The sequence below is a fragment of the Electrona antarctica genome (genome assembly GCF_951216825.1).
Source record: "Electrona antarctica genome assembly, chromosome: 8".
Taxonomy (NCBI): Eukaryota; Metazoa; Chordata; class Actinopteri; order Myctophiformes; family Myctophidae; genus Electrona; species Electrona antarctica.
Window position 1 is genome coordinate 3886695 of NC_136789.1, and position 21809 is coordinate 3908503.

The following is a 21809-nucleotide window of genomic DNA, read 5'->3' on the forward strand; positions in this document are numbered from 1 at the left end:
AACATAATATGTGTTGTTCGTTCAAGTTGCCTTGCTTTTAACATTCATCATCCAATTTCCTTGATTTCAGTAAAGTGTGCTTTGTTTGGTTTTGTTTCTGTCATTCTGGACAGGGTATACATATCTCTTAGTTGTTCAGGCAATCTCAAGTTGATGTTGTATTTTTCGAACCCAATTTGGGACTTCTATGACTAACATAATGTAAACCATTCATTGTGTATTCTGTAAAGTTTCCCATACATGCCAATAAGAAACGCCGGCTTCAAGTTCAACCTCAAACACACACACACACACACACACACACACACACACACACACACACACAGACAGGCACGCACGCACGCACGCACGCACACACACACACACACACACACACACACACACACTGACACACACACACACTCTCACACACACACACACACACACAGACAGGCACGCATGCACGCACGCACGCACACGCGCGCACACACACACACACACACACACACAGGCACGCACGCACGCACGCACGCACGCACGCACGCGCACACACACACACACACACACACACACACACACACACACTGTTTTTCTATAGGACCAGCTGTGCATGTGTTTTTGCATAGAAGCACTGGAAATGTATTTTCCAGGCTTGATTCAGGGTGTTGTGGCCACAGCAGGTTTTGATTAGTGGGATCCTAACCTTGATTGCATGCTCATGTTTATAAATCATGACTTATTAACTCCTATAATTAGAACTCTCAACGACTCATTTAAGGATTAGGTACTTAATATGCTTTAAGTCACATTGTCAGTAAGCATATTGCACTTAACACATTTACTTATGCATACTATTAAACACAGCATGAAATCGGAGAATAACAGAGCCTTATACTTGTACGATTTTGTAGACTTTGTAAAAGGTATAGCGTAAGTATGACTTCATCCTCTCACTGCTCGCTTTAGGACTGTTTTGCAGTATTTAAGTCAGTGTTTGGGGATTTGCAGGGCCAGACTGAGGTGGCAGCATTCCAAATACACATGCATGCACACACACGCGCACACACACACACACACTTGCGCATACGCATGCTCTCTCTCTCTCTCTCTCTCTCTCTCTCTCTCTCGCTTTCTCTCTCACACACACACACACACACACACACACACACAGGCAACAGCACTATACATTTTTTATCTGGGCCAAGGTTAAAGGGATACGTTGACATTTCCACTTTTTTCTTTTCTTTTTCCGGAAAATGTGGGAAAACATTTCAACATTTGGCCCTCGGGTTTCTTAAAATGGCTTGTTGCATTGTTAGCATTCCTTATTCAAAAAAAGGTGTTCATCTAACCCCAAAGTTCACAGTTGCAGAGAGGGTGAGAGAAAGACAGAGAGGGAGCGCTTTGTCTTCATTTCATGCAGACCGATTTGAGAGCAATGATACTGAGAATAGTGCAGAACTGTTAAACCGGAGTTCTGCATTGTTCAAAAATCCAAATGAATCTCCCGTGAATAGAATATGCTATTTTATCCCTACTAAGCTATATTGTACGAAACAATACTGACACATGAGCAAATTAAATGCAGATTGCATTTTGAAGGAAGCTAAATCTTGTAATGCTCTGGCCCAAATCCAAAGGACTTCCACACAATGGTGGTCCTGGCTATTTTGGAGTGCTTTTTCTTTTGGAGTGCTCATCAACATAGCGGCAGATATACAGTACACTTAATTGCCAACTGACACCACAAAATGAATAGGAATGGAGAGGTGGACCCTCTTGTAAACAAGTGTAATGCTTTATTGGGTCGTCCACTCACAGTTAACAGTCTTTGTATTGAGTTGTGCTTGAAATGTACTGTAAATGTAATGTAATAAATATTTCAATCAATCAAAAAAAGAAATATTAGATCATAAGGAACCATTGAAGTCTGATGCACACAGAGCTCGTAGCTAGACCAGCAGCCTCAGCATTTTTAAGGCTACAATCCCAGAATGTTCAAACAATATAACTCGTTTTTGGAGGTGGTCTCCCTACTCTTACACTAATATCAACCCTGGTGTCAGGTAGGACACCATCTGTCTGTTACAATGTCAGCAAAGCATGACCAGGATACTGACACCAGGATGCTGACCATGATACTGACACCAGGATACTGACACCAGGATACTGACACCAGGATACTGACCAGGATACTGACACCAGGATACTGACCAGGATACTGACCAGGATACTGACACCAGGATACTGACCAGGATACTGACACCAGGATACTGACACCAGGATACTGACACCAGGATACTGACACCAGTATACTGACCAGGATACTGACACCAGGATACTGACACCAGGATACTGACCAGGATACTGACACCAGGATACTGACCAGGATACTGACACCAGGATACTGACCAGTATACTGACACCTGTATACTGACCAGGATACTGACACCAGTATACTGACCAGGATACTGACACCAGGATACTGACCAGGATATTGATCAGGATACTGACCAGGGTACTAAGGAGAATACTGACATAGCATCCCAAATAATGAAATATTAGACTTGTCTGACCATGTATGGGTTATGCAGTAATTAGGTGATTTTGATAATGCATAAGGACATTTCCATGAGGCTTCATTCACTATAGTTGAGCAAGGTGATATGAAGTCTGTCTCAAGACCCGCCCTCATTTGTTATGAGGGTAGATATCATGGGGAGAATCATCATGTGTCATCTCACATTGAGTTTTTTATTTATTAACCTGTGTACTGTAAATGTTTCAAATGTGTCCATTTTGGGAGTAAAATGACATATTAACAAATCTTGATACGTTACATCTCATTCTCTTTCCATTCGAGCCAAATACAAATTTACAAACAAGTATTTAAATATGCATTTCAAATACATGTATTTAAAATACAAATGCACAGTATGAGTGGTCTGCTCTGCTCCTGCTGAATATAAACACTCTGAAACGTTGATCACAACTACATGATTAATGCCATATTTTGGCTTTTTTTCCTCTCCTTTGTGATCCAAATTATAGACTAGCAAAGAGAATAATGTAAGATCTCCAAACCACCCCCACTCCGTACTTAGCATATTCCCACTCATAAAGACACACATGGTTCTAGTTTATGTTTCTCTTCATTCTGACCTTGATTAGAGTAAATGGTATATGAAACCCCAGATTGCAATCTGATGCTCTATGGTTGACGTGCCTGTGGAGGGGGACTTTAAATGAAACATTAAATGATTTCTCCTACAGCTGCACTGAAGCATTCAAACATCTGCATTCATTACTGCATTCTGGCAAACATATTTGTGTTTTCAACACTGACACTATGTACTACTTTTAGGTTTTCCTATATTTTATCTCTAAACTATAAACGATGGCTAAATTGTGAAGTGTACTTGGTACACTCGTTACTGTTCTTCTGGGATTATCCTACATTTTCAAACCCTGAATGCAAATTCTTGCTGTTGGCCTTCCTGCTGTGCATTCATCCATTGTTCCCTATTCCTTTTATTTTCCTAAACATGGACTTTAACCCCTTTAGTTTCAACCTGGCATCCCTATTTTGAGCATGTTATTAAAGGTGAGAAGAAAAAGAAAAAAGGAAACATTTGTCATTTAAAAATGTATACTAAATCTATACTAAATCTCTTGTATCTTTGCCATTTTTGTGCAACATTATTGTACAAACTAAAAACTTAAGTGGTTAAAAAAAAGAAAAAAAATATATATTATTTTTCCAAGGTACAAGTGTCAACTGTCAAGACATGTTCAAACCACATCAAATCCACCCCATGTGGGCCCTCTCTGGCCCATTTTATGCTTCCTCTCCTATTAAGCCCACCAAGCTAGGTCAAGGACACATCTCCATATCACAGGTGGCTTGGAGTGGTGCCAGATTACTGAGCTAATTTTGTGTGGCTCTACTGTACTGTACATATGTGTGTTGATATACTACCCATAGAGTTCCCTATGCATTACCTCATTCTGAACATTTATATTTAAATGTTACAAGATGACTGAGGGTCCCATGAGACAAAACCTTTGCATAGGTGTGATCTGATATATGTTTTATATAATTATATTTAATTTCGTGAAATAGTGTTTTTGGGCCATGATCAGGAGAGTCCTATCTCCAAATGAGGTTAAGGTTTCAGTGCCTTGACCTCCATTATGAAATGTAAGTATAATACACATTTGGAAAAAAACTGGAAGTGTGTCTTTGGCCTACTGGCATATATGAAGTTTGGCGCTGATGGGTCCTGTGGTTTGCCAGATTAGCTCTGTGCGCACGCACACACGCACGCACGCACGCACGCACGCACGCACACACGCACGCACGCACGCACGCACGCACACACACACACACACACACTTTATGTCCACCACAGCATAACATATGTTCAGAAAACTAAATGTTAAATGTGTATGTAGGTATGAGAGGTGGATGAGAGAAAATATATATTAACCACTTGAACCACAACATCCATATTCTGGGGGATATTAGCTCTACAAGCTCCCAATGCGTTGGGAGCTTGTAGATCTGCTATTTTTGGCAAAGAGATTTGACGTAGAGTAGGAAAAAAAAGTGCTTCAATAGAGCCAACTCAGGTCCATTTTGCAAAGTCTAGACTATAGGATTTAAGACTAGAGGTAAAGAAAACATAATAATAATAAAGTAGGTCACATGTATACATTGTGAACACATTAGACCACACAATCCGACTTTGATGAATCAGTTGGGAGGAAGTCAGCCGGGAATCTGTCATCAGTATTGTATTGACTGATGGTGTTCCCGCTGCAGTCAGCAGACCTCCTCAGAGATGTTGTGCATTAATGAGGATGCCTATTGGGTCCTGCAGTGACATTGTACCCACTCAGCATCCCATCAACTTCACACAAAGCACTTCTTTCAGCGTTTTGAACATCTTTCAAATGTTTTTTTCGTGGCCCACAGACGATCTGACTCAGCAAGTACCACAAAAACAGGAATCTGCCGTTGATCAGGCGGAAGAACCCACATAGAATCTAGTCTTTGGCTTCCTGACCCTAATTATCTCCAGAATAGGCCCTCGGCTCTTGACTATTTTTCGGTGGTTTCGCCAATTAAGTGTAAGGGTTTTTTGGCGAGGAGGCGGGGGTGTAAAATGGAAGGAAAAAGTGGATTTGTGGGTCAGTTCCTTTAAACAGGAAACATGGATGCTCTAATGAGGTCAAAATGTCGCCTCTCATCCAACGGTTTGGCCCTTTCTCATTCTTACCCCTAATTTATGCTCCGTCCTATGACGGGGTTGCACGGCGAAAATAGTAAATTTACGAGCTCACAATGCATTGCATCCGCAACACGTCGTGAACTTGTAGATCGTCTTTTTATGGATCACAAATATCATTCGACTCATCGAATCATGATTTGGGCACAAACCTCAGGGATCCAGAATTACACTTTCTTGCAGCCTTTTGAATGATTAAAAAAAGATGTGTGTGAAACTGTGAAGTGTGAACGAACCTGGATGGTATCAGGGATCGTTAGTAAAGAAGGTTTTCTTCCTTTAAAGGCAAAACTTTTTCTGTAGTGGTGGAGCCAGCTGGCAGTTACTATAGTGTACAGTAATGAGACATGCTTTGTATATTAGGAAGGCTGAACACTGTTTTGGGACTGAGAACATTTAATTTAATTAAATTTAAAGTTTGCATGTAACTGGGCCTCACAGAAGTATCAGATTTATCTCTTTGGATCAAAAACATAATGTGAAAGGACTCAAGGAGCCAAACGTTCTTCTTGATAAGGAGTCTGGCATTCTGAAATCTATCAGGCCTGCAACTAGATACCACTGTGAGCCTGAGAACAGGCCAACTTGGGGAGCAAATAAACACTCACTGCCTGCCTTCCAGGTTTGCCTCATTCGACTCTTATGTAGGTCAGACAAGTCCTTGTCACTGACATGTCAGTATAGCTGTTTGCAGTGGAGGCGTACATTTACTAGTGCTGCACTTAAGTACAATATTGTGGTACTTTTACTTTAATTGAGATGTCCATTATACACTACTTTATTCTTCTACTCCAGTATATATAGGTAAATATTGCATTTTATACCTCTACATTAGATGTTTTGGTGTTTGAAGTGTATTAAAAAAATAGCCAATCGACAAGCTCACAATATGTAGCGATCTGCTTATAGACACATTTGAAAAGATTGAGTACTTTGGTACTGTAGTTTGCACTTTATTTAATCTGTTATCTGGATCTTGTGACTGTATTTGTCTGTTCTTGTCCTTTGTATGTTTACTGTGTTTTTAAGAGCTTTTAACTGCTGTAACATGAATAGCCCAATGTAAATAAACTTGACCTTGACCTTGTTTGATATAGAAATGCGGTAGTAGAAAATACCTCCAAGTAGGCTACTTCTTATCTGTGTCCACAGACCTCAGTCTGTCATATGTGCTGACTTGTCACATTCGTGCCTCAACATTGCACACACTTGCATAGAAGAACTTGTAACAGAACATTTGCAGAAGAAAAAGAAACACTAACATATTTGCAGGTGCATGTTTTGAGTGACCTACTTCTAAACTGTTTAGATAACTTTGACTGTTTGATTGAAAGCATGGAGAAACAAAGATTGAAGTCTGGAATGCTGCAAAACTAACACATGCTGACTAATCACCTTTGCGCCAAGATTTTATAATTATTTTATTTATTTTTCTAACATTTTATTTAGCCAAGGAATGCTGAGTTGCTGACTAAGCACAGACTTAATTTGACTACCACATCATGGCTACAAAAATGAAAAATCCAGACATATTGTATCAATGTTGTTCATTTATTATTTTATTTGGAATAAATATACTGAAGTCAAAGACAACTGCAAATGCCAGCGTAGACAAAAATATGAAAAAAAGTATTTACATTGCTTATTTGCACACAGCTGATTGGATGTATACATGGTATACAAGGAAGCCCGTGCAGGTCATTGGATTCTTTTGCTGTACAAAGTGCAAAAGCTGATGAAAAATATTCCAAGTAATACAGGAACCATCTTTTAGTTGCACAACGTGGCCCTATTAAGAACCAAAACAAGAATATAATGGATTACAGGGAAGTGTGCAGAAAGAACGGTTTGGCTCAGGCTGTTGGGCCATGAATGAGGTGGTCCAGTGAAACACACATTCTGTACAACCATGCCAATCTCCCCCAACCCCCCCCCCCCCCCCCCTCCCTCCCACTTTATCGTTTCATCGGTAATAAATGATCTATGGCAACTGTGCCTACTTAATGGAGCTACATTATGAACCGAGGAGACGAGAGTTCTGGTCAAATGATGCAAGCACCAATAGAAGAGAAACAAATGGCTCTTTTCGACTATAAGAACTAAGCAAACTGTGAAGTATTTCACAGGTTCTGGTTTCCATAAGCTACGGCTCGCTTTCAGATAAGGTTCTCGGAACCTAATTTGGGCCCTGCTCAGGAGATGGTACTAGCCCTGAGTTCTGGAAACCCAGAACTCAAACATTTAAAAAAATAGCGGAATTAGCCTACAATAAAAAAGGAGCTGCATTGCGATGCGGTGCGTTTTGAGTTTTCTTTTTAATGGCGTACCTCCCCGTTCATGGGCAGTTCTGGTTATAATGGCAACGTAAACAAAATCTAACACAGAACTTCACAGGTTCTGAAAAGTTTCAGGTGATGGAAGGTTCTGGGTTACCTTTCGTGGTCGAAAAGAGCCAAAAGACAGAGGTTGAATGTGGCAGAGGAGTCACATTACAGACCAAGTCATATCTTAGCTGAGCAGTCCAACATACGGTAGGGTGTAGCCTGATGACATCACTGTGAGCTAGCTACCATGCCAGCTGACACACAGCAAGACATTGGAGTGGTCAGTGTTTCCTGCCCTGTTTTGTGTCCAGCTTGTTCAAACGCCACCAGTGTGATTTCAGATTTCTATTTTTAACTGTTTCCATGAGTGTTTCAGAGCAAAGTCTGCAGAAAGTCACCGTCTACACAGCACAGGTGATTTCTCCCTCATTTGGAGAGTACAAGAGAAGAAACACAAGGGTCCATTGTACCATTTTGTTATTGTTAAAAATTATAAAGCTAGCATTTTTTTCCTCCGCTCATGTTAAAATTCTTGGAGTGAAATGTTTAGAACATGATGCTGTGGTAGCTCTCTCCCTTAGTCCCTGACCCAATTTGGATTGATACAAAGTAGATTTTTTTGGGGTAGCAGCAGTGCAGAAGGTATGAATTAAAGAATAGGCAGCCTCTACAGCAAGGAACACACTGTTATGTGTATTATGCTGTGTTTATTTTTGTATTTAAAGATTTCAAGAGGCACCATGGAAATTCAACAGTGACATGATCATTGTCGACTTTCAGCACAACAGGCATCGTTATATTTAAAAACTTTTAAAAACAACTGTCCCGATTTAAGCACTTAAGACCATCAAAATAGCTTGTTGGCCCAAAATAGGGGCGCGAGGGTGGTTCAAATTAAATTCTCACCATATTAAGTATTGTGCAATACTAGGGCATATTCTGTAGAGTTGTAGATTTTGTTGTGTATATAACACAGTCGTTCAATTCTGTTTTAATTTCCCCAACATATAACTTTTCAAACTACACAATTAACAAATGGTCAACCTGCTCTCAAGTTCTTTACTATAACGCTGCACTGATCTGTTTGCACAACCCAACTAGAAATCTGCATTCAAAACTTGTCATAATGTGATATGCTGTCTAGTGAGAGTAATTGCATTGAGTCACCGGCAACTTTTACTCCCTGTATTATCATCTCGACTCTTCCAAGCAAGTGCTCCTCCAGCCTCTTTCACCGGCCCCATGTTGCAAATGGAAACACTTGCATCAAACAGACAGATTTCAGTGTGTGAATCTTATTGGTGGGTGGTGGTTTCCTGTTGGTCCGATCAAAAGGGGTTACTACAGTATATGGTCAGAGGTTTTAGTCACTAGCAAGGCCTTAGGTTACAGAAGTCCAGCTCCTGTGGTTTGCGAGTGCCAGTGCAATGGTCCCTGGGGAGCAGCAGCCCAGTTTGCGTGGCGCAGCGCAATGGCCGCCTCTTGAAGCCCTTCCCACATGTTCTGGAGCAAGGCGTCCACTCGCCAATATTCCACTCAGGACATGGGTCTCCGCAAACCCTTGTGGCTGACGGTCTTTTCGCAGGATCACAGTCTAACCCCGGCTTCCCGTCTGGCTGCAGACATTGCACCATCCTCCTCTGGATGCCATTTCCGCAGGTCACGGAGCACTGGTCCCACCCTGTGGATATCCACTTCCCAGGTTCAAGCCTGTCCTTACTGTAGGAGAGCTTCTTCAGGACGTCTTCGCCCGTTTCCTTGACACCGTCCTCAGCCAGGACGCTGTTAGAGGAGCGACTCTCCTTTTTCAGAGTCTTGTCCTCCTTGCTGTCACGGGCCAGGTAGAAGGAGTAGCGGATGCGAGGGGGGGTCATCTTGCCCACCGACAGCACCTCCACTGTCAGGAACTCTCCCAGGGGCTTGACAGCCTGCAGAGTCTCAGAGACTCCCGCTGTGCCACTGTAGCGCAGCAGGCTGTTCTTCACTATGATGTCGCGCTCAACCGCAGACACCACATAGTTCCCATTTAGCAGGTACTCTCCATAACTGTTCTTCACCGCTAGGTAGTTGTCATCTCTCACCATGCCTTTGTAGCCCCGCTGACGGACGTCGATGTTGGCGGCGCCCACTGGCAACATGACCACAAAGTTGTAGCCGTTTCTGCATGACAAAACATAATCCCGGTGCAGTCACACCGACAATGATGCTGTTAATAACTGAATTATCCATTCATTTCATGTTCATTTCCTTGATTGAATTATTTGTAAAGAGTAATTACGACCTTTCAACTTATATGATGATGAAAGTGAAGGTTAATAATAGCAATAAGAATATTTGTCATTCAGAGCTAGCCCATTTTGGGCGGGAACCCTTTTTGGTGTTGGCATTATGTTATAATTTAGCTATTGAAAAATAGCAGATCTACAAGCTCATAGCGCGCCACCGAGTGGCGCGCTACGAGCTTGTAGGTCTGCTATTTTTGAAAAATCGTGAAAATATAAAAAATTTTGAGGTCAGGCCTAAATGGGCTAGTTATCAAGTGTGTCACAACAGCAATTGGGTGCCCATGATCCAACCTACAATAACAATACTGTGTGGCTGAATGCTGCCCTGCTAGTGCCACTCTGCATCCCCTAGATTTAGACTACTGAGAAGCATTCTGCTAAGACTTTTGGTCTCTATTGCAGCTCAACAAAGTGAGGGATTCACTTACATAGGTCTGGTGAAGAGGCCTGACACCTTCTTACAGCCCTTGGTGTCACCACCACAGATTCCACACTTGTTAAACTTCTTATTGGAGGCCAGTTTCCCATCACAGCCAGCTTTGATGCACTTCCCTTGGACACACACCCCTGGTGAGTCTGGAGAGCAGGATGTCCCATCGACCACCTTTAGTACACAAATGTACTTTTATTAACACCCTATACTTAATAAAAGTCTTTATATGTCTGCAAATAGCTGCAAGTACTTTTTCTACTTGTCTTTACCCAGGTATGGCTTGTCGTGTTTTTCAAACTATTTAAATTGCTAGGTGTCCTGATAAATATCTTTAAAACACTAAATGTCCCATTTTTCCCCCCACAATTAAACAATAATCGATTTCAGCGCTTACATACATGATTATCGTGTTTGAAATGTGAAGTCAGTAGTAAAATAAATGTTCCTCATCTTGATGAAAACGCGTGTGTTAGGCATACATGCGCATGCATATGAATGTGCATGTAAATTGAATGTGCGTGTGTCCAAAGTCAAGCGTGTGCACAAACATTCGTGTTCATTTAAGGGTCCCGTAGGTGTTTGAAAACATGGTCACAGCCCGTTAAATGGTAAATGGTGCATTTATATAGCGCCTTTATCCAAGGCGCTTTACATTACCCTGTGCATTACATTCACCCATTCATACACCGATTGCGGCGGAAGCCATGCAAGGTACCAACCAGCACATCGGGAGCAATTTGGGGTTCCGTGTCTTGCCCAAGGACACTTCGACATGTAGACGGGAGGAGCTGGGATTCGAGCCGCCGACCCATGGATCATTGGACGACCTGCTCTACCTCCTGAGCCACAGTCGCCCCCCGTTAGTTTGATATGCGTTGGTTATGGTAATCAGCAGTAAAGTCTGATTCATCATTTGCCGAACGGTGGCGTTGCATGCCGAAAATTGCAGAGCTACAACCCCAGAGGTTGGAAACGTTTAGGTGGAAGGTAGGTGGCTGTAGGTGCAAAGTGGTCAGTAAAGTAGGTGGCAGTGTGTAAAAACACACACAGCACGGTAGAGTACTGTGCTTCAAACCCTATACTATTTTATCTATTTTATGTTGGGGCCCTAACACGTGACAAAGCGTAATTGGATAAGTTAGCTAAACATGTAATAGAGCACATTGAGCCTCCTCACACCACACTCCCACCACATGCCATAATAGAAGAGGCCCAAATGAAACCATGCCATACAGTATGATAAACTGCTTAGAATATAATGTCCAGTGAATTTTATCCTATATCGGCTCCTCCTCAGATGACATAATGGTGTGAAATGTGGACCGTGGGTTTATTCAAAGCCTGCTCAGGCTCACTCTACACAGAGATAAGCCCTCTCTCCTCCCCCTCTTCATTCCTGTCTTGCTCTCTTCTTTTCACTGATCCTGGAGGCTGACAGATGACATACATGTCATGTATATGTACTGTACTGTACTGTATGTACTTGGTTTCAGTATTATTCTCCATTCGTTAATTCTCTACATCTGTATAAGGTTCTTGTATATATGAAAATAAATAAATGAATGGAGACTACTGTGTGTCTGCGATAGAATTATAAATAAAACTTTCAAGGTTTAAAACTTGGGGAAAAAACTAACTAACTCTCTGCAAATAGCCGCATTTGATCAACGCTGACATATTGTTGCTGTCGGGCAGAAACGACATATCTCCATATTTAAACGTTTTACGTTTTTCCGTAAAATAATTACCTACTTTGTCATACTGCAGTACAGTGTCACACTAAAGTTACTGTAAAGAATAGCCGATCTACAAGCTCTCAACAAGTCTCGCAACACATTGTGAGCTTGTAGATCGTCTACTTGTGAAACATTTTTAAAGTGAAAGTAGCTGTGGTTGTCTGTGGGTTTTATAAATATTGAACCAATGAAACGTATTAATAATAGCTCATAATAACTACATTGGATCCATTGGAATACAGGTTATTTTTTCCATTTCCTGCAAAGAAACAGTTTCGGAGATACATTTCCATCCAACAGCAACAAGCTTAAATCATGGGTGCAACTTATTTACAAAACCCGTCCACAGACAGCGTAGGTGGACCTGCTCACCTTGGGTGCCAGGACGTAGAAGTACCCAGTTCCGTTGGCCCTGCAGATGAGCTTACACTTGTCCTCAGGGGACACGCCAGAGTACTTTGGTACCCACTCCACGGAGGGAGTGAGACGATTCGTGTTGAGGTTGTAGCCGTTGAAGACCGCACATTGCTCCTCACGGTAGCTCTTACCTGCTAACACAGTGGGAAAGGAGGGTGCAAGAGGTCAGGAGGTGAAACAACCCCCAGGGGGAAACATCCTCCAACATACTTGTCTGTTTTCAGAAACTCGTACCTGTGTCAGGGCAGGGGTTTAGGTTGCACGATCGGTATTTGACCCGCACCCCTTGGCAGTATTTACCCCCGTTTGATGGAACTGGGTTGTTGCACTCCCTTTTAGCCAACTGTACACCTCCTCCACATGTGCGTGAGCAGGATCCAAACAAACCCCACTTCCCCCAACGCCCAGCCACCTAAAGTAGGGAGACAGGGAACAGTGAGGTAATACAGTATAGCTCTTGCTTCATTACACCTCAGTCCATTTCCATACAGGTGACACATTTTACACCACTCAGACAGCTTTTGGAACGCTATGATAGGTCTAAGTTGATACTGATAACTCTGTGTGTGTGTGTGTGTGTGTGTGTGTGTGTGTGTGTGTGTGTGTGTGTGTGTGTGTGTGTGCGTGTGCGTGCGTGCGTGCGTGCGTGCGTGCGTGCGTGTGCAGTGCAGTGCAACGGACATTTCGTAGTAGGCTTACCCTAACATCATAGACGCCCTGCTTGTCAGAACAGACGCCCCTGATGCAGACCTGGCCATCCCCACAGTTTGTACCGTCTGCCCAGGGGAAGTGTCGCGTCTGACACACCAGTTGGCCATTGTTTTTTCCTGTGCACCACAGACGGCCACACGGTGGCTGCATGAAGGGGCAAGGCTTTGAACCGTCTCCGAACGCCAGCTCACACTGACGTTCTAGGCCATATACGACTCCAGGTAGCACCTCAGGCAGGGCCAAGGGCTTCTGGGGCTGGTCCAGCAGACACTCACCTGGATCGGAGAGACTAAGTGTGACTGTAGTCCAATTTTATGTATACTTTGGTAAGTAAAGTAACCAAGGCACACACCAACACTGGGAGTTTTTTTTTATCAGTGAAGTTTATTGTCTTCAGTGATAGCCCTTTATAGTCAACAAGGTGTTTTGTGTCAGTGTGTGTGTGTGTGTGTGTGTGGTGGGGGGTTGTCGAATTAAACAGCAGCAACACCATGTAATGTTTAATGAAATCATGTAATAATAAAAAGAGCTTCTTTAGATATTGCTGGTGGTTCAGTATAGCAAACAGAACAGAGAGACACATCAGTAAGCCTAAACGCACCCCCAAGCACCCTTGTTTAACTCCTCTCTTGTTGGGTGACAGTCATCAGTCTTGTGTTTGAGGTTTTGAGGTGCAAGGGTTAACATTACAATAAAGAGAGACACGGTCCTTTCCAGGAACAGCCTAATATAGTGGTTAGGGTTTGACGAGCAGGTGTTTGGGAAACATGAAAGACCAGCATCAGAGAAAGAGCGGGGTTGTAGGTGGTGGTATTTTAACACTTGGAACTCCCAACTTCTCACCCTTAAGGGGAATTCACACTTCAGAAATAAGTGGTTTTCCTGGTGAAAAAAGTGCTGTTGCTTTCTTTCAGCTCATTACACTGTAACCTACTTATTTTGTTGTTGTGTATTAGTTTGGAAAGCGGCAGCACAAGTGTGCTGTCAAATTTGTGATAGAAAATTAAATAGAAAATGAACAACACACAGTGAGCAGAATGAAATGAAAACAAAGTCTGCTCTCCCACTCTAATGACAAATCATCAGACCATGGCTGTGTTTATTGGTGGTTTATGTCCATTGGCAGAAAAGTTGTTGCAAAAACTAACATCTCATACTGCACCAAAGTGTGGTGACATGTCTTTTCCCCAAAACAGCCACTCCTTTTTGAAGTATTTGCGGCTTTCTTCTATAAGGAAAAGCTACTTTGTGATATTAACTCTTGTTTTCATGACATAGAAGAAAACATTGAACAATGTCTCCTGACAGTCAAATTAAGTGTTTTATATAATGCATCAGTGTGTGTTTTTCTTTTCTGCAGGATTCTCTGAAAAAGACAGGAGACAGTCATTCTATTTTGAATGCATGGGAAATGTTGGGCACTGCACCTCGCTGTCCAAACCACTGTGGTGGCTCTCCCTAGAACAACCCCTCTAATTTGGGACAGATGCAGAACAGATTTAAATAAAAGTTAGCAAGGTTCTGAGGCCAAGTTCAGTGGTTTGCACTGCTTGGCAATCCTTCTGCAACCCACAGAATGCATTTCTACAGATGCCTCTGTCCTTCTCCAGCATATCCTTTGAGGAAATGTAAAATATTGTGCAGCAGGTTACACAGTCAGATGTCACATTTCAAGCACTGATACAGTATGTATACTGAATGTTCAAATGAAAGAATGAACAACAACGCAACGCTCTTGATCACATTATTTCAATTGATTATTAGGAAACATAAAGCTGAGGCAAAATAGAAAATGTATAGAATTTTAAAATGTATATGTCAATTCAAGCCAAGGTCAATAGGCTTGAGGCTTGCCTCTGCACAGCAAACATCTTTTAAAGCATATCAGGGTCCAGTGGCAAAATTGACCAAGGACAGACAAATCTCTGTGGTTATGTCAGTGTCAGCATGTGCTCTTGCAATGTAAGCAGTTTGTTGCCAACATAAAATCTTTTTTTTCCTTTTCTTTTTTTTCTTAATTGTTACCATCAAGTGATGTGAGGGCCACCATCTTATATAAGGATCTCTATCTTTAGGGTCTTTGCAGCAGACCTCATTCAATAAAACCATAAGTCCTTAATAGAGAAGATTCCAAGACTGCCAGGTGAACTGGTATATACTGTACTTCCGGTCTCCGACCTAATTAAGTGGGTGCCGTCACCCCAGTTCTCACTAAAGTCCTATAACTAGTGTTGCTAGATCACACGAGTGTGAGGCTGACACAGACAGGTCTCGTACAAAGATACGTTCTAGTCTGAAAAATATGTGCCTTGTGAAGAACAGGTAAAAAATGTACTTCATTGACTTTAAGTGGCAAAAGTATCTGTGCTTAGTATCTGTCACTTCTTTATTGCAATTAAGAGATTCATGGCCTGCTTCTGGTCTCCTAAAGGGGCAGGCACCCACATGAAACAAATACAGGAAACATTAAATAATACAATGTTGAGAGCTAACACTAAGAAGAATTTCACCCACGCTTTGACCACGTGTGTGAATGTGACAATAAAGTTTGATTTATTGAAATCAATGGAAGTTGGTCTGTCTTGGTTTCCTCCTACCGTGTTTGGTCAAATCATTCGTTGAGAGTATACAAATGTGACCAAATAGACCCATAATAGATAGACAATAAAGTTTGATTTATTGAAATCAATGGAAGTTGGTCTGTCTTGGTTTCCTCCTACCATGTTTGGTCAAATCATTCGTTGAGAGTATACAAATGTGACCAAATGCACCCGTAATAGATTCATTAACACTGAGGATTTACTGTGTACAGATTCGAGGGGTACCAATGACTCACCGTGCCCACTGTCTAGAAAGTCTGTGATGATGGCAGCACTACAAGGGGACCAGGGAGTGGTGCGGTTGATCTGAATGAGCGTGGGGGACATCATGTGGTTGTCCTGAAGCTTCCCAAACACATCCTCACAGGCCTTCACGTTGTCATGTGGCATGTTGAACACATGGCCTGCCGAGGAAAAGCAGATGGACAGGACGGGGAGGTCATACACCATGTCTTTCAACACTGAACACTTTTTCAACAAAAAAAACACTGAACGGACATTTTCCACAAACTACATGATTAGAATAGATGGGACTATGATTATCAGTACATAGGGGGAAAGGAGTATTTACTGGTTCCCAGAGTAGGAGAATTACTTTTGTGCATTTGCCCAGCGGATGGCAGCTCAGATGGCTCAGGTGAGCACACAGGAGGAGCTGTTACCGTTTAAACATTTAAATTTGAGGACATTGATGTAAATATTGGCTGTTGGAATAGTTAATATATAATTTATAGTTCAATTTAAGTTTTGTTTGATCTTTATCTTGTTTTGTTTCATTCATTGTTGTCATTGTGTGATTTCTTGTTTAGTAAATTGGTTTTATTTATCCAACAGATTTGTGATTTGTGTGTTATTTCCAGTTCAACTAAACTAAGTGTCTTGTTCAGGGACACTTTGACACACTTTGACTGGGTGAGCCGAGGGTCTTCCAACTCCCAGAGCCTCTCTACCAGTAAGTCCACAAGAACGTAGATGTGTGCTGTATGAGGGTGTTGAACGCCTGCACTCACCAAGCTCATGAGCAGTAGTGAAGGCAGAAGGCAGGCCGTCATCTTCAATCACAGAGCAACTCCGTTTGGGATCACACATGGTGCCAACATCAGCCATGCCCAGAGTGTCACAGGTGGAGGCTCCACATAGGTCCTGGAAAATGGGCGAAACATACACACTCTACTGCTAAGCTGGTCCGTGTGCTTCAAAACCTCAGCTCAACTAATCACGGTATCGACTTCCCATGCTTGCTGCACTTAAGAGCGGCGTGATAATTGTTTGTGAAACAGTTTTATGGTGCTAGGGCCAGGCATTTTGCCACCCAGTCCGTAATTATTTTTAGTGGACAAGTATGTTTGGACTCACCTTCTAATATGAGGTAATGTAACTGTCTCCAATCATAACATTTCCACACCAAGAGAGATGTTTCCAAATGACCTATTTCTCTACCGCAACGTTTTAAACACAAATTTAGTGTGTATGCATTTGGACCAGTTGACTGCACCTCCTAATCACAGGGCTCACTGACAACTTTTGGAGTAACCACCATGCTGCAACGCCCTTCTGTCTCAATCCCTGAACAGAACTGTTCCTCTAGCCTCAGACGCAGGACAATAACATCTAGCCGCTGAAGAGAATGCACTGTTTTTCTCAAACACTAAATCACTCAAACCCCAAGATGATTTGTTCCTCTTGATCATACATTTAAGACACCATGCAAAGTGAAGACCTAAAGTACTATGACAAATTATTTACAGTATAAAGCACAGTTGCTAGCCAGTGAAAATCCAGTCCAGATGTGTTCATGTGTGCAGATGACGTATGCAGGACCATTTATTGACTAAAAAAAAAAGAAAGAAAGAAAGGAACAGCCATGTCAATGAGTTTGTTCTCTGCAATGACCTACTTCCCACATCTGTCATCTATCTTTTTCTTTTGGTGTTGATGTTGCCATTTGATACAAAAGATGTCTGTTAAATATCTCTCAGGAAAGTAAAGCACCACTGTTGGTTTCTATTCAGTTTGTGCACAGATAAGTATGCACTTAATGGTGGACCCTGTAAATTGGTGAGTTTCCCAGTGGCTTTATACTAGGGCTTTGGGTCCATTCAAAATGAATACTTAATTCATTTAGTTGTTGAGCAGTAACAATACTACTAATTATGTGGACTAGTGAACAATGCCTCTGCAACACCAATATCACAAGCATAGTTTATGAGATCTGGAAATGTTTAGTTGTGTTCTCTTAAGCCCAGGTCTATTGTGTACATTAATAAGACACTATAGAGTTACAGTATTACCAGCCACCTCCCTCTGGGGTAATATAAATGTGCCAGGTTTATGGCTAGAATCCCTTACTAATGCTCTGGAGAAAAAGGGCTACTCACATACAATGCACATATTGTGTAGCTTAGTTAAGAAAATAAATGTGCAACAAACTTCATAGAACCACCATGGAAGCTGCCGAGTTTAAAGGAAACCATAACTGCCTGAGGACAAAGCCGAGTTGGTCTTCATAAAAACTAAAAATTACACTGTGGGCTGGTAAACAGTAGACAGACTCTGACTGATATAATAAGTAAGATAGAAAACCACTGTATACCAAAACAATACCACTGACTAAAACTCTGTCATCATATCATTAATCCGGATAGAAAACTATGATCTATTCTACACTGATCAGAATTTGTACAATCAACAACACATCACAGGTGAGCACAAACCTGACTCACAGGTTTGATGATTGCAGTCCAATCTAATCCATAGTCAACATTTATACCATGGGACTGGAAAGTGTTAATCTTTTTATATGCATGCAACACTGAGATATTATCCTAGATAGGAATTGTATTTGTCATACAACAAAGTCTATGGGACTTAACTGGTTACTTTTCACAATCCTTCCTATTAATTTTCTTCATAAACATCCATAAACTGTTTTCACACACAAAGTACTAGTTGCTTCTGACACAATCTTTTGTTTACCATGCCATTTTGGAAATGAGAGAGTTTACGTTCCACAGCAAAGCTGTCCTGTATTCTTATACTGATCAATCCTGAAAGTGGCTAGGCCAATCATTCTATTAAAACATAACCTTCCTGTGAATAACAGCTGCCAGGTGTCAGGCACAGCAACAAGTCATGACTCACTGTCCGTAGGAATGATCCCTTTTTTATGAGCATTGTCATGCAAACTGACCACAGTGCATAACATCCACACTGCCTGCTCCATGCATGTGAACATAAAGATTGGTAACACAAAATATATATATATATATATATTATATTTACATATATCAGCTAAAATGCCCTTTCCTAATCCCTTGGGGGAAATGGGTCAGATGTGTATATGATGTGTATTTTCACGTAATCTTCTAGATAAGTAATCTGAGGTGTCATGAGTAAAAGAATGTGGGAGAATTTAGAAACATGAACAGGAAATACAACAACAACCTGCCAACCAGAGCAGAAAACTGAAGAATGTGATGTAGAGAGGCAAGACTACAGCGCTAATGCAGCTGTAGTTTTAAGTTCTGCTCTGGACTGGAGTAGCTACAGTTGAAGACAGCCAACAACAGATGAGGCAGACACAGAGGGAGAGGACATCACTAACATGTAGGACCCCCCCCCCCCCTCCTCTCCTTCCCTCAGGGGTCTGTTTAATAGGGAGCAGGCAAGGAGGTGGGACGGGCTGGAAAGCCCACAGCTGGAGGAAGAATGGGAAGGTTGAGGGAAGTCTCCTTCTCTAGTATAGTGCATCCCTCAGGGCAGTGACACTCTAAACGGTTGGCTATAGATTAGATAACACATCATGCTACACAATTAGCTGTGTGATTTGATATTGTATGTAACGTCACATTTGATGATGACCAAAAGTCATCCTGTTATTTTAGTCTTGCATTTTACTGGAGAAATCCCTGAAACTCTAAGTGCATCTGCAGCTGTTCCTTTATGCTTGCCAACTATAACAGCTTCCTGAACCATGGAACAACCTCTTAATCCAGGTACAGAAGAGTTAATAAACCTGTGTGCAGCTGTATCGGCTGGTTTGTTTCTCCAGCTGTACACCGAAGACTTCCCTGTAACAGTTGAAGGAAATCTATCCAAGAGGACAAAAGGCTAATGGATGATCATGTATCATGGAGTTGAGTAATGGCTAATAGCAGTGATTTTGTCTTGGACGTGCGCATCATGGGCCAAATATCTAGAGGTGCACAAAATAATTGTGTTTTCTGAAACTAGCCCTTGAGAAAACAAGGCTGCTCGACTTATAGGACTCAGGACATCAACTCTGTGACCTATCAACTATTGATCAATACTGATAATAGGTCCAGATTACAGGTTGAGAGGGCAGTAGGCCTACTGTATGTAATCATTATTATTTTTTTACTGAACACAATAGATCTGCCAAAACACAATTAACATATCTACATTAATCATTGGTGAATTGTCCCACTTTATACAATATACATAGGCTACTGTCCAGATAAACATCTCCACTTAGACAATCTCACATTGTTCCAAAGCCTACCCTTACCTGTTTAGTGAACAGGATTGCTGTATCCCAATACTCTGGATGCTTGTCATTATACTTGTTCATCTTTTTCTGCCAAGTGCAAAAGTTCCTCAGGGTCATTGCTGCGTTGCCAGACACTTTTGGTCCCTTTTCAACCTCGCTTAGCACCACGAACTTCACAACTACGATACTTATGGAGTTAAGAATACTGGGATGTTTGTAGAGTCTAGCTGCCACGGACATCAAGGTCAAGAGGTAATGTTTTAGGTCATCTCCATGGAACTCAGCCATGGCTTCATCGGCGACTACAAGCGTCTCCACATATCTGGGAATCGAAGCGAATCGTTTTGATCTTCCCATACCTTTCAGCAGCGTTTCAGTTACATTGTTATTACTTTTCAGGTGCTTATATTTCTCCAAGGACCGCGCAACCTCAGGACTTATGCCACTGTCCACTGCGCACCTGGAAGTTGAGCTGGCATTTAGGTTGCTTTTGATCCGGCGCTGGAGTATGTGTGCGCTCCCGCTCCCGACCACGCTGGTATCATTTTGGACCGGACTGATGAAATATTCCCACTGTTGGTAACCAAATGCGCCTTGCACCCCCTTGCACACGCTCAATGCTGCGTATGAATATTGGTCTGAGTTTACATAGCCTGAATAAAAACACCGGCTTAGATCAGTTGCAACATCGTTAACCAAGATTGTGTCTTGCGCAGAGACAGATGGAGCAAGAAAATGTGAATCTTCATGTAAATCGAGCACTAAATCCTGCTGGAACGCATGTATTTTCAGAACACAACTTCCTTTGAAAATATCCGCAGCGTTGTCCAAATCCCCCTTCTCATAATTTTGGTTATCCAGTCTAAGTGGAAAGCAGAGCTCACTTTCCATACAATGAATGGGTTTCGAGAGTGAGACTATAAAATACAGGAGAAAGACTGTCCTGATAAACATGACGATGTTTGCATTCAAGAGAGAATGCAAAAAAATACCCACAACACAAGAAAAATGCAATCTGGCAAAGAAATCGATGAGAGCTGCAGATCAAAATGAGAGGGTAATCCCACAGTAGCCTATTATTCTACTACAACACTGCAGCTCTAATTCCACTCAGTGCAAACTCCTCCTGGTCATGACCCATTCCCATCCTCCACCTGTGTGCTGTTGACTCCGAGTCGTATTCTGCCTTCTGAGTGTGGACTTTATGCATGTGTCTTTGAGGGGTGTGTTTGGGAAAGCTCATTGGATGTGCGTCTTGTTTCATTCAAGGTTACCCTGCGGCCACTTGAAACTTTGCAAATCCTAACAGCCTACACGAATTGAGACTTCCTCCCACCGGACCGGGGCTTCACGTGCAGCTGTGTAGTGTGTGGTGCATGCCACACAGCACACTCTGCATGCACATCTGGATAGCTTATTCTCATCGGGACCAATTCATTTAGGTACGGTATTTAGATAATAAATAGCCTATAAATGGCGAAAAATATTTATCAGCTGCTATTTTTTTATGTTTTATTGCTGAC

General features: G+C 42.0%; 1 protein-coding gene across 2 annotated transcripts; it reads right to left on the reverse strand.

Annotated features, from left to right (window-relative positions):
• Positions 1–7239: 7239 nt before the first annotated feature.
• Positions 7240–21422, reverse strand: LOC306928461 (A disintegrin and metalloproteinase with thrombospondin motifs 15-like). 2 transcript variants are annotated; one of them, XM_079508595.1, is made up of 8 exons: positions 20305–21422; positions 16787–16919; positions 16013–16180; positions 13165–13451; positions 12700–12877; positions 12421–12596; positions 10308–10483; positions 7240–9754 (listed from the first exon to the last, which is right to left on the reverse strand). In XM_079508595.1, exons 1-8 carry the CDS (start codon positions 21238–21240, stop codon positions 8965–8967), a joined length of 2844 nt encoding a protein of 947 aa, XP_079364721.1. In that variant the 5' UTR covers positions 21241–21422; the 3' UTR covers positions 7240–8964. The 2 variants fall into 2 exon arrangements, with proteins under 2 accessions (XP_079364721.1, XP_079364720.1); XM_079508594.1 differs by having other exon boundaries at positions 12421–12599.
• Between the last annotated feature and the right edge of the window lie 387 nt (positions 21423–21809).